This window comes from Ochotona princeps, chromosome 2 (genome assembly GCF_030435755.1).
Source record: "Ochotona princeps isolate mOchPri1 chromosome 2, mOchPri1.hap1, whole genome shotgun sequence".
Lineage (NCBI taxonomy): Eukaryota > Metazoa > Chordata > Mammalia > Lagomorpha > Ochotonidae > Ochotona > Ochotona princeps.
The window spans coordinates 37,544,636-37,557,376 of record NC_080833.1 but is presented as its reverse complement, the minus strand read 5'-3'; the positions used below and the strand labels follow the sequence as shown (position 1 = coordinate 37,557,376).

The window sequence follows — 12,741 nt, the reverse complement described above, 5'->3', positions numbered from 1 at the left end:
GCACACAGATATTCAGCTCAGGAACCCCAGCACACCAACATCCATCCCCTTCCCTCTCTAAACACCCAAAGCATGCACACACCTCTGGGCTGTGACCCTGGAGTCACCAGCACCACACAGAAATCCTCGTCTTTAACCTTAAACCTTTACACACTGACTTCTCCCTTTGTTGTTTTTGTTGTTGTTGTTTTGTTTTGTTTTTGTTTTACTCAAAATACGGTTATACTTGCTTGCTTTGCTTTTCCTTCCATCTTCAACAGTTGCCCTATACTGCTAGGCTAGGTTTCCCACTGGTGCCTCCAGGACAATACCCTACATAGGGGAGCCCTGGAAAAGCTGGAGGAGAGGGAGGGAGCCAGCTAGCCTAGAAAGACATCTCCTGGGGCGGCGGGCAGATACACTCTTCGCCTATCAGGTCGGCCCCCGGGCAGGTAAGACCTCGCGCTGCTCTGCTCCGGGGTCTTCAGCAGGACCGAACGGAACCAGCTCGGGGGTTCATTAGAACCCGGCCAAGCTTTGCAGCTGTCCCGGCGGGGTTTGCGAACAGACGTTCTCCCCGAGACACTCTGGGCACCTTCGGCGTAGCTGGCAGGAACGGCCGGGTTCCGGTAAGCTGAGGGTCAAGCCGGCTCCACAGCTTCGCTGGCCCGGGAGTTCGGCTCCTAGGCTCCCCTTTGCAGCTCCGCAGGACGCTCCGCGGGACCTCGGCCTGCTCCTTTCCTTCCCTGGGTCCTGCGGAGCGTCCGGCCCCTGCCGTCTGGCCGCTGGCTGTGAAGCTAGTTTAAGCCATAACCCCAATAGCTGCTCTCCTGCATCCGAGTCACTTGCGGGGAGACGAGATCTAACCCAAAAGAGTGGAGCATCTGCACGCGACTCGAAGCTGGGGCGCGAATCCGAAACGCCTGTCGAGAAGAGGTGGCCGAGAGGAAAGGCTCTGGCTGAGAGCGGAGGAGGGCGACAGACCACACGTCCAGGGTGGTGGTAGGAGTCGGTAGAGGGAGGGTCCGGTACATCTGCATCTGAAAAGAAGGGGTGTGATCCTTGGGGTACCGACACCTGCTCGGAGAGCTGAGAACAGGCGGGCTGGGGCTCCTCCGTGAGCCGCAGCGAATTAACTTGAACAATAAAGTCGCCTCCTGTACCCCCTACGCGTTTCTTCCACCGAACCTCACATACGGTCTGGCAATGTCTACACAGATGACTTGAAATGCACTTTTTGGATCCACAAGGAATTGTAAGGGATCGGAGAGACGGATTTTCCATTTTTATTCCGAATGATCTTCCCTTCCAGACCGAAGATTCTTCTGCCTGCGTACACAGAAACCCCCACCCAGACGCCCCAGAGGTCAGACCAGCCCCCAAGCAATTTTCCAACATATGGAGAAATGGCACAGCCCTCCCAGGCCCCAGCTTCCCGGCGGGGGGGGGAGTGAAACGCGCGGGTCCCAGCAGCCGCGGCTGAGCGCATCCCCTGGAGCAGCGCGTGCCTCCTCGGGAGCCGCGTGCCTCGTGGGCGGGACGGGGAGGGGCGGGGGGAGGCGGTGAAAACTGTCACTCCAGGGACCCCAGCTAGGACGACGAAATTTCGTCGAGGAAGCTGGCTTACCAAGACAAAGACACCGACAGAGTGCCCTACAGCCTGGAAGAACGCAGACACGGATCGCGAGCGACTTCCGCTCCGAGTCCGCATGGGGCGAAAAGATAGCACACGGCAAGGCCGGGGACTCAGGGCTGACAGTGCAGCGACAGTCAGCCAGCATCCGAGGGTGTTGGTCGGCGCGGAGTCACTCGGTAGAGCGCGCTGGAGCAGCGTCTCCCTCCTCCGGCAATCCGGAGTCCCAGGCCTCCGGAGCGGCCGCAGCTCCGGGCGCCCTAGCTCGCGCGGCCAGGAAAGGAGGCGGTGCAGCTCCGCCCCGCGCCGCGCCGCGCCCATCAGCCGGCTGAAACACTCCTTCCCGAAACCCAACCCGGGAGCCTCTATCCTCCTGCAATTTCTCTCTGGGTTCGTATCGACGCCGATTTAACAGAACTATTCCACTCCAAACGTCCCTTCAACACCTGTTTTGCTTTCCAACACCCAGATGGGTGAAGCACCTGGAAAGCTGAACGACCCTCTCGGATCGGTGCGCCCACCTTTCATGTTCTTTCCGTTTCTCCCGAAACCGCACAGCCGAGCCCCAGGAACTTAAGTGGACTGGGTCTCGCCTTCGGGATTGGCTCTCCTGGACGCCTTCGCCAGGGCCCAGCCCAGACAGCACTTTGAATCGCGCGTTGGGAGAACTGAGGCGCAAACCCGAGCTCGCCTAGCTTCCCTGGAGCGGGGCAAGCAAGGTTCAAAGTAAACTCCGAATTGGGTCGGTAAAGAAGCGGGGCGAGCCGCCTCCTCCCACCTCCCCTCTCAGCACCAAAGCTCCCGAGGCACGCTCCGCACTCAACAGCTTTTCTCTCTTTCTCTTGCTGGCTCCCTCGTTTCAACGGCGTCGGCGCCTTTATGCGCCCGACTCAGCGCTCAGGAAAACCCGCCTGCTCGGTCATTGTCTAGTCCGCGACTGCCCCCGCCCCCCGCCTCAATCAGTGTCACAAAACGCCCCTTTCAACAGATCCCAAACCCTCTTCACCCCGGCGCACCGAGTCTTCAACTTCATTAAGTGCGCTCTGCGGCGGCGCTGGAGGAGGCGAAGTTTAAATAAACCGGAGCGCGGAGCAAGGAGGGGTGGGCCCAGGGAGGGCTGCTGCTTGAAGGGGTGGGAGAGAAAAAAAGTGTTTTTGAAAAGGGGAAAAAAATCATGGGGTTGGGGGGAGCGCTTTGTAACCACGAAGACGCGCCCGCTGTGATGAGAACAAATTGGATATGGAGGGGAAGTGTCCACCCCCATCTCAACTCCGGCTCCTGGGTGGTCCGGAGGCGGGAGGGGGGGGAGAGACCCTGGAGAAAGAAAGAAGATGTGGAGGAATAGGCGGTGAAAAGAATTAACCGCTTTAATTGGGCTGCGCTAAGGGATCGCGAAGAGGCGCAACGAAGTGTTTCGAACACCCCAACCAGAGACTTCCACGAAATAAAATGTTCGCGCTTGGCTACGGTTGCAAAACGCGTGGCGGAGTTTGAGAACCGAAGCTGTTTTCCTCAGCCGTGGAAAGCAAACCCGCGAGCCGGGGGAAATTCTTCCCGGAAAGACCCTCCTCCCCCTCCTCCTGGCCTCGGGCCTCCCGGCGCTGGATGAAAAGGAATGAAATTGAACGAAATTGAACGAAATGAAGTGAAATTGACCATTGAAATTCGCCAATTTTCTTCTCCTTTAAACTGCCCGCTCTGAGCAGCACTCTCTGAGCTCCAGGCCGATTCTTCACTCCCACCCCCCCTTATTTTTTTCTCACCTCCGAGAGATGAAGGTGAGCCCTGGATATTTTCTGATTATCGTCCCGATTGTTGGGGCTTTCCAGGTAGAACTTCTGCCGCTGTCTCCACAGCAGCCGCTCAGGTGGGATGGCGAGCGTTTCCTCTCCAGAGGATAGGCTTCCAAGTGAGCCCCCTTTAAACGGAGTCCCCAGCCCCTCCAGCCTGGAAGAGGGGGTCAGGAGATTTAACTCCGAATCCCTCCGGGTGCAGCCTTCCAGGTTCCCCAGGAAGACAACCAATGGAGTTTCGATTTTCAGACCCCTCGCTTACCTGTCACTGGAACACTGGAGCCTCCTGGGCTCCCTCAATATTTCTCTCTCCCTGTTTTTTGTTTGTTTGTTTGTTTTTTGTTTATTCTTCCAAAGCCATTGGGCACAAGCTCAGATCCCCAGTTCCCAGCCACCGGTTGTGGCCCGGTTCTGGCCTTCGGAACCTCTGTGGAACTGGAGACTAGGTCAGGGATCCCGGCTGCCAAGACCCTTTCAAGCCCCTCTAACGGGGGCTCACATTTCCTCCCCAGTTCTCCAGTCCTCCTATTTCCGTCTCCTCCTGATAGGGGTCCTTCCCCACACACAGCACGCAGTGTGTTGAGATCCATGCATGCACGCGTGTGCACACATACACACTTTCACAGACACCCAGAGAAGCCCGCACCTACACTACAACTGCGGAAGCATCTTATCTATCTGCCCACTATCAGACGCGAATCCTGGCTGACTTCATTCGCTTTCTTTTGCAGAGAAATAATCTGGCTTTGGCTTCAATGATAGACCTCTTCCTTCCTCCAACCTCTTGTCTGAGAGTGACACTTTCACAGTTAACTCAGGTCACCAAGCTGCAAACTGCTTCACTCAGAGGGTTCTGGTGCACACACAGGCAGTCAACATGGTCACATCCACCTTTCTTCCAAGAAGCAACAAAATCTAACTCAGAGCTAGGGAAGTCAGTGGAGCAGCTGCCACAGAGCATTCTTCCATGGAAACAGACCTTTCCCATCTCTGGCCATTGACCTTAACCCTACTTGGACCACTGTGGACACCGATGGGAAGCGGACCCACTGCCTTCCACCTCCTCCACTCCTAGGCTTTCGGCAAAATGGAGATGAAGGACGCTCCTTTGCCGGAAGCTGCCTGTCCTAGCACACTCCTGCCTCCACTGTGCGAGGCTATGAGCGACCTGGGAGCCTCAACAACCCCTCCCCAGCTCCAGTGCCTCCTCCCCTCTTTCTCTAGGGGCCTCTGTCCACCTCCTCCTTCTCTCCCTCAGCTGCTAGCTGCTGGCATTGTAACTGAAGAGGCCAACAAGGCTTCCCTCTGCCCATCCTCCAAGCTCTGTGCACCTGGTTCTCTGCCTTCTCCCCGGTGTGTCACCTCAACATAGGTCTGTTTCCTGCGGAGGCTGAACTGCCTCACCCAGCACCTCCACGCTGCTTCTCTCTGCCTGCCTTCCGAGAAGGGCGCCCACAGAGAGAAAAGCAGAGCAACCACCTTGGTTCCCCCAAAGCAGCAACCTCATCCGAGCGAAGATCTAATCACCTGGGAGTGCCAGGCACTGGCGGAGAGCTGGGAGGCCCCACAGGCTGATGAAAGACTCCAACCAGCCCCCGTGAACCTGCCCTAGAGCAAGGGCTGCCCACTGTGAGTCCAGTGCCAAGGACTGGGTGGTTCACCCACACAAGAGTGTGACATCAGGCCCTTCCTTTGCCACAATCCACATGGAGCCCTCTCTAGCAGGAAGGAGGGTTCCCAGAACCCCCAGTCAAGGACTTCTCTCCAACTGCTCTGTGTGCAGGAGCAGGGGTTTCCTAAGGCCCATGTGCAGTCACAGAAGCCTCTTCCCGCTCAGAGACAGTGATGAAGAGATACACAACCATGCACACAGAAAGAAAACTACAGACAGACCAAAATACAGTTCACCCAGTTCACCAGGACACGTGGGGGGAAATCCAAAAACAAGCCCATGAACTGACCCACACACGGAAATGAACCAAAAACAGAACTTTTGCAGACATACAACCAGCCACAAGACAGTTTTACCTCAGGTCTCATTTAGTGAACACAGGGACCATGATGAGCACTAGGTACCCAGATCTGCTCCCTGAACCCACCACCCTAAAATCTAACCTAGACAAAGATGAGGCTACTCAGGTGTGTTTGAAATAGGATCCTTGTACACAGGCTCAGGCAAAACCCTTCCCTAGGACCAGAGTGAAAATGAAAGTACTGCAGGGTCAGGGGCTTCCCAGTGACCTGGCCCCATTAGCACCTGAAGGCCAAGGCCACGGGGCTCCCGGGGTGTCTGATAAGTCTGGGGCTCTCTCCATCTGCCTGGGCCATGGGGCTGACAGGTGGCCTCTCTGTCCCCACAGGAGGACCAGGGAGGGAGGGCAGGCAAGCAGATAGCTGATGACTGCGCAAGTTCACAGACATTTATTCAATTGACACCAACAGGGAGCTGGGGAAGGTGGGCACTGGGATCAGATTTTTTGTTTCTTCCACACAAACCATTCGACGACTTCACAAACTGCTCCAGGTGGAGAAGTCTAACTCAATGCACAGCCAGTGGACAGAGAAGGCGGCAAGCAGCCTGCTGTACAGGTATTTACACATAATTACAGACCCCTGCCTAACCTCTTCCACCCACCCTCACTGCCTTTAGCTACAATAAATATGGCAGAAAGCTGCTGGCCGTGGACAGCTGGGCCCCGCCGGCCACCCAGGAACGGCGAAGAGTTCCTTTAGAAGCACCCAAACAAAAGAGACAGGGTTTTTCCTCAGTGGGCTGTGGGCTGGGCTCTGGGTTTCTGCGGAGCCTCCCAGCTTCACCTCTGCGTCGGCTTCGCTGGTGTAGACACTGCTTAGGCTTCAGGGGGTGCGAACTTCCTTGGAGACCGGCAAAAAAAATTTTTTCAATTTTTCTTTGAAGCACAGAGCGGAACTAGATGTCCTTAACTTATAAAATTGGACAAGCAATTGTAAGTTGAGCGAGGGGTGAAGAGAAGGCAGAGGGGAGAGCTCTCGGTGCAGTCGGTGTTTTCGCGGGGGACCGCGGGGCCTTGGGCAGCCGACTCCTGCGTTCTTGCCCCTTGACAGCCTTGCGGCGCGCAGCACAGAGGGAAAAGCAAAGACTCCCCCGCTCGCCCTCACAGCCTCATGCTGCGGTGGGATCATGGGGGCTTCGCCCCTGAGCGGTGGCACCCGCTTGGTCCCAACCACGGCGACATTCTGAACGTGGTGGAACCTTTAGTGCTGGCTCCCTGCGCGCGTCGCCCCCCGGCCCGGGGACTCTCCATAAATAATAAGACTCCCTGAGTTCCGCTGGGACCGCAGGAGCGCCAGGGAGAGGGCTGAGGAGGTGCGGGCCTACCTGGCCCAGAGCCCGCTGGCGGTCAGAAGTGGCAGCCACTGAGGCCAGCGACTTTGCCGGCAAACGGGGGCGCTGAGGACAGGAGCGCGTCCCCGGGGTGCGAGAGGCGGATGTGGCCGGCCACCGGAGCAAGGGCCGGGGCAGTCAGCATGGCCAAGACCTGGGCTTGACCCCCGGGCCCCGCGGCGGTCGCGAACGGAGGCACCGGGGAGCCCTCGCCTCCGGCTGGGGGTGCGGTCCCGCCGCCGCCGCCGCCGCCGCTGTGGCCCATGATATGGTCTATGGAGAAGGAAGGCCTCTGCCCGGCTCCTGCGCCCCCGCCGCCCGCACCTCCGCCCGCGTCCGTCTTGAGGCCCTGGCGCAGGAGCGCCGCGGTGCCGGCGGCGGGAGGGCTCAGGGACGCAGGGTAGAAGGCTTTGGCGCAGCCCAGCTCGGCGCCCAGGAAGGCGGGCAGGCCTGCGGGGCCCGGGCCGGACCCCGGGGCAGGCGCAGGAGCCGGAGCCGAGGCTGTGCCGGCGAACACGGAGGCAGTCGGAGGTCCGGGTGGAGGCGCCGCGGCGCGGCCCGGGGGGACCGACAGCTGGCACGGAGCGGCCGCGGTGAAAGCGAAGGCGTGCGGGTGTGGGTGCGGGTGCGCGTGCGGGGCTGGCCCCGGGGGCGGCGCGCCGTAGGCCGGGAGCGCCAGCCCGTAGCCGTAGCCGTAGGCGCCGTAGGCGGCGAAGCCCGGCAGGAAGGCGCCGGGGTCTCCCGCAGCAGCGGCCCCGCCGCGCAGCAGCAGCTCTGGGTGCGGGTGCGGGTGCGGCGGCGGCAGCGGCTGCCGCTTGAAGCGCTTGCGGCGCCGCAGGAAGCTGCCGTTGTCGAACATGTCGGCCGACTCCGGGTCTAGCGTCCAGTAGTTGCCCTTGCCCGGGTTGCCCGGCTCGCGGGGGATCTTGACGAAGCAGTCGTTGAGCGAGAGGTTGTGGCGGATGCTGTTCTGCCAGGCGGGGAACTTCTCCCGGTAGTAGGGGAAGCGGCCGCTGATGAACTCGCAGATCTCGCTCAGAGTCAGCCGCTTCTTGGGGCTCTGCAGGATGGCCATGGTGATGAGCGCGATGTACGAGTAGGGCGGCTTCACCAGCGGGCTCCGCGTCGCCGCGCCCCCCGACGGCGGTCCCGGCCCGGGCCCCGCCGCGCCCCTGGCCGCCGCCGACGCCGCGCCGGGCCCTGGGCTTCCTGTGGCCGCCGCCGCCCCCCGGGGCGCTACGGCGCGGGGCTCGCCGTCCGAGCAGCCACCCGACTCCTCCTCGTCCTCGGCGACGTCTGCCTCCGCTTCCTCCGGGGGAGGCTCGTGGCCGTGGGGGAGCACGTCCCGGGGGGCGCGGGGCCCGGAGCGGGCTGGGAGCTCCCCCCCTCCGATGCCGCCGCCGCCGCCCACCACGTCTATGTCTGCGTCGGCCTCGGACAGCGCGGCCGGGGAGCTCTCGGAGGACATGATCTCGCAGCAGCAGCTGCCCAGGGTCATGGTGCCGCCGCCGCTCTCGGGCTGCGCTCCGGCCGCGGCTCGGGCTCGGCCGCGCCGCCTCTGGGTCCGGAGTGTTTTGCGCGCGGGCGGGGAGGGGGCGGGGGACCGAGGCGGGCAGGGAGGGGGTGTCCCCGGCTCCGCAGCGCCCCCTGGCGGCGGCGCCCTCCGGGGAGCCGGGCCGCGGGCCTCGCCTCAGCCTGCGGGGGTCCCGGCTGCGCGGACCCCGGGGTGCGAGCGTGCCCGCGTGTGTGAGTGCGGCGGGGTGGCGAGCGGCGGGGGCGCGTCCCCTCCCGCCTAGGCGCTGCCCGAGGCGGAAGAGCCGCGGGCCGGGGCGGAGCTCCTGGGGCGGGGCGGGGCGGGGCGGCCGCCCAGTGCCTGCGCGCCCGGGCCCGGCGGGAACACACGGTTGCCGCGGCGGGAGCTGGGCTCGGCCGGCTGGAGGCGGGTCCTCGCCTGGCCCCGCACCTCTCTCCTCGCTCTCTCGCCTGCCCTCTGTGCTCGCCGCAGCCGCCGCCTTCGGTGCGCCCAGCCCTGACGGGGGTGGAGGGGGGGGATGTTAAGGCTGACTCAGGAAGCCGCCGGAGCTCGGAGAAGTGGAGACAGCCACCATCCTTTCCCCAAGGCCGGGCGCCGAGGCCACCGAGGCCGACACGAGAGCCTGAGTCGCCGGGACCGACCGACGCCTCGGAGCGGGAGCGCAGCCCGCGAAGCTGCAAGGCCGCAGAGGCAGACGCACCGCGGTGGGCGCGAGGAGCCAACTTGACGGCTGCAGCTTCCTTAGAGGTGAGATTCTGAGCCCCTTGTCCCCCCTCCAGGCGGGGTCGGCCGAGCAACCCCGCGCAGCGAGACTCCGCGACCAGCGCCCCCGCTCCGGGCCGGTCCCCGAGCTAACGGACGGCGGCCCGGGTCGCTTTCTGGGGCGCAGGCCAGTCGCCCCACAGCCTTGCGGGGCTCTGATACTCGCGGCTCTCGAGATCCTTTGGTCTCGGTCTCCCTAACTGTGTGTCTCTCCCTCTCCGTGAATCTCTTGTCGCAAGTGCGCGTTCGGGTTGTCTTGGTGGGTCTGGGACTCTCCCCCTCTCTCCTCAGCCCGGTCATACCAGGGGCGCTCGGCCGCACAGGCCCCACCGGGCGACCTCAGACAGCTCCCCCCTCCATCAGCCCGGAGACTTCCCGGGATGAACCCTGCGCTCAGCTGCAGGCCGGTGATCCCTTTATTGCTCAAGGTCTCGCGCACCTAGGGTTAGTCTTGTGCGCTCTGTCTTGACAGCTGTGTTGCTGCCCACCCGATTCGACTCGTTCTTTTCTTAGTGCTTCTCCAGAGCTCGAAAACGAGGGGCTCCGAGTCACCCTGGGCCCTGCTCAGCCTCGAGCGTGGAAGGAGAGATGGGAGTTGGAAATGGGCGAGAACTGGGCGAAAGGCCGGGCTGCTGCCCCGACAGCGCCTCTCAGTGGCCAGAGTTGCAGCGTGGCCCGAGTCCCAGCCGCGCTCGCCGCCCCGCTGGGTGATGCTCACTGGGTAACTGCCCCTTCCCAGCCTCAGGTTCCTGGTCTGCACTGAGGTTAAGGGCAGAACCCTAGAGCCAGGCTCCTGAGGCTGCACTCTTGACCCCACTACCTACTGGCGGTCACCTTGGGTGAGTCACTGAACTCCTTGTACCTATCTCTTCCTCCGCACACCGGAGAGCCAGAACATGGACCACCTGACACATGCGTCAGGCTGCATGTATTCTGACCTATGCACCCTGAAGACCAGAGCAGGCTAGGGGTGACAGCATCCCCCACCAAGAGCTCCAGCCCTGGTTCATTCCCTGTTTGCATTACTGATGCCAGCCTCCAGGCACTGTGCCAAACTGCATCCCCCCAGAAGGAAAGTGCCAGGGCGGGTGGGCGGGAACTCAGAGCCCACAGGACAGGAGGGCAGGTAGCTTCGGCCCCCCAGCAGCAGCTTGTGGTGTGGAATGCCAGTGGGAGTCCAGCTCTGCTGTTGGGCAGATGGGCCCACAGAGGCCCAGAGTGGAGGAAAGAGCCTTACCTCGGTTCCTACAGAGCCAGGCCGCTGCACCCCTCAGCACAGGGTCCTCACAGGGTTCCTCCCACGCCTCAGGAGATCAACTGGACCTGGTCCACTGGATCTGCTTGGCGACCTCTGACCTCAAGGACAGAAACAACATCTTGGGCAGAATTTTCTCGCATGATTCCCAATAAATTCACATACCTGGGTTGTGAGTTGAATAGATTTAATTTATCTGGTCACCTCAAGCCTTCACTGTACCACATGGGAACTCTAAAGCATTCACAGATACCGCACACCCCAGGCAGCCCTGCTCAGCTCTGCTGGTGTCAGGAAATGGAGGGAGCACGGCGGGCTACTCCACCCCTCCCTTCCGGAATGTCCTCCCCTCTCAGGCGCCAGATGGGAACTGGTAGCTTCCTTCCTTGGCGGCCATCTCCTGGTTGCCTGGCTCGTCCCTGCTTCAGGGTCACCTGGCCAGGAGCTTTTGCTCTTGGTCCTGCCTAAGGCTGGCGGTTAAGTAACCACCTTTGCACAGCGGGAATGCTGAGCCACAGCCTCAGTCCTGCAGAGTTGGGACAGGGCCCTGTGTGAGGGAATTCTGCCTCACCCTTCATGCATACTTTCGTGGCAAAGTGAGGCCTAGGAGAGATCACATTACTTGTCAGGCTTTTGGGGTGCTCCCCGGAGTTGGGGGACAGACCTGTCGTAGCTCCAAGCTCAGAATCTATATGCATGTAATTCTGCAGCCTTGAAGAAGCCCCACTGTCCCTTGCTCAAGAGGTGTATCTGCTAATTTCTCTGTCCTTCCCTAGGCTTGCTCGGAACCCATGTATTTTAAACAGTGCCAGGGGCAGGCACACAGGGGCTAGCCTGAAGGGCTGTTTGTTGCCTCTCTTTTCTTTGCTTCTTCAGTGGCCTCTGCCTTTGCCGCCAGCTTGCTCGTCCTTTCCAAATGTTTGGGCCGGTAGGTAGCCCCCGTGTCTGTGTGGCTCCCAGGGCGGAAGCCTGGACTCCTGCACCCCGGCCTGGAAGCCGCCTCCAGGGAGCAGAGGCTAACAGGCTCCCCAGGTCCTGGCCCAGTCGTCCCTGGCAGTACCTGGCTATCTCCCTGGAGCAGTCCAGGGCAGTTGGGCGGAAGCCTTTGGGGAAAGGGGTGGCTGTCGAGGCTTTTGCCCTACAAACGTACAGGTGTGGGGGGAGTTAAGCCTCCAGCAGGTTCCTCGGTTCTCGGCTAGGGACAGGGAAAGCCTGCCATGGTGCGGCTACAATTAAGTCACTCAGGAAACGATCGAAGAGCTTGCCCCAAGAGGCTGCGCTGATAGAGCTCACAGGCTGTGGAGAAGGCGGTCTGTGCGATCCTTGTGTGGCTTTTCCTGCTTGCCCCGCAGCAGTGGGCACCACACCTGCACACATCTCTGGTCTTAGAAAAAAAAATCTACCGTCTGGCCAGTCTCTGCCGAGGTGGCGGGGCTGGTGCTGTCTACTCGCCCTGGGCCTCGGCTCTGGGGTGTGCTGGTTGCAGTAGCTGCGTTCGCGATCCGCCGATCCCTCTCTCCAGTCGGCCGGTCCGAGGAAGCCTGCAGCCCTTGCGACCTGCAGGGGCGGATCGCAGGCGTCAGAGCTCCCCAGTCACAGAGACAAGGGGCTCAGCGTGTGTGCCTGCGCCTCTGCCACCCCCACCATCCCACAGCTCAGTCGCAAAACTGGAGAGTAGGAATTTCCATCGTCCTCTCCTTTTATGATGCCAGACAACCTCCCTACCCGAGCCGTGTCTAGGAGGAAGGATCGCTTGCACAACCCGCGGCCGGAACGTGAAGGTTGGGATGGAACGAGCTGCGGAGCCGCCTACTCTGTTTCGCGAGAAGAGGGCTGCGGGCTCAGGAAAGGGGGAGCCACGCTGCTCTCCAGCCCCGGCCACAGGCGCCCCTCCCTAATGGATCTGCGGAGTTCTCAGCCACCCACGCTGAGGCTTGCACCCCGCGTTAGAGGGCCTGAGCAGGGAGGGACTCGGGAGAGGAGGAGCAAGCCTCGGGCTAAGCGCGCTCCAGTGGGTCTTAAATTCCCCGTTCCCAGGTCTCCTTCTCGGTCCAGCTCTGAGTGGCCGCCTGCCCCTCGAACTCCCATCCTATCCTGTTCGCGCAGAGCTGCAATGCCTGGGACTTCCCTGCAAGGCTTGCCAGGCCTACACCTTCCCTCCAGCAAAGGAGACCCCTGGTTCCAGGCCTACCAACTCATTGGGGTGGTTGCGGGACCTTTGGCAGGTCAGGCGACAAGCGCAGCGCGTGCCTGGACGGGGACCAGCACAGAGGGGAGAAGGAGAGTGCGTTCTGGGATCGAGCTGCGGGAGAGCCGCTGGCTGGAGCAGCGGCCTTCTTCCCGCCACTTGTGCATGTTTGTCCCAGCAACTCGGACGCTGGACGCCTTACCTGGGCCCATACTAGGGGCAGAGCAAGATCA

General features: G+C 61.6%; 1 protein-coding gene across 1 annotated transcript; it reads right to left on the bottom strand.

Annotated features, from left to right (window-relative positions):
- Positions 1–5,807: 5,807 nt before the first annotated feature.
- Positions 5,808–8,384, bottom strand: FOXD2 (forkhead box D2). Its single transcript, XM_004598497.3, has 2 exons — positions 6,764–8,384; positions 5,808–6,279 (listed from the first exon to the last, which is right to left on the bottom strand). The coding sequence occupies exon 1, from the start codon at positions 8,265–8,267 to the stop codon at positions 6,786–6,788; it is 1,482 nt and encodes a 493-aa protein (XP_004598554.3). The 5' UTR covers positions 8,268–8,384; the 3' UTR covers positions 5,808–6,279; positions 6,764–6,785.
- Between the last annotated feature and the right edge of the window lie 4,357 nt (positions 8,385–12,741).

Bases quoted from the DNA above. Each gene is read 5' to 3' on its own strand.
- FOXD2 (XM_004598497.3), bottom strand. From the start codon at position 8,267: ATGACCCTGGGCAGCTGCTGCTGCGAGATCATGTCCTCCGAGAGCTCC.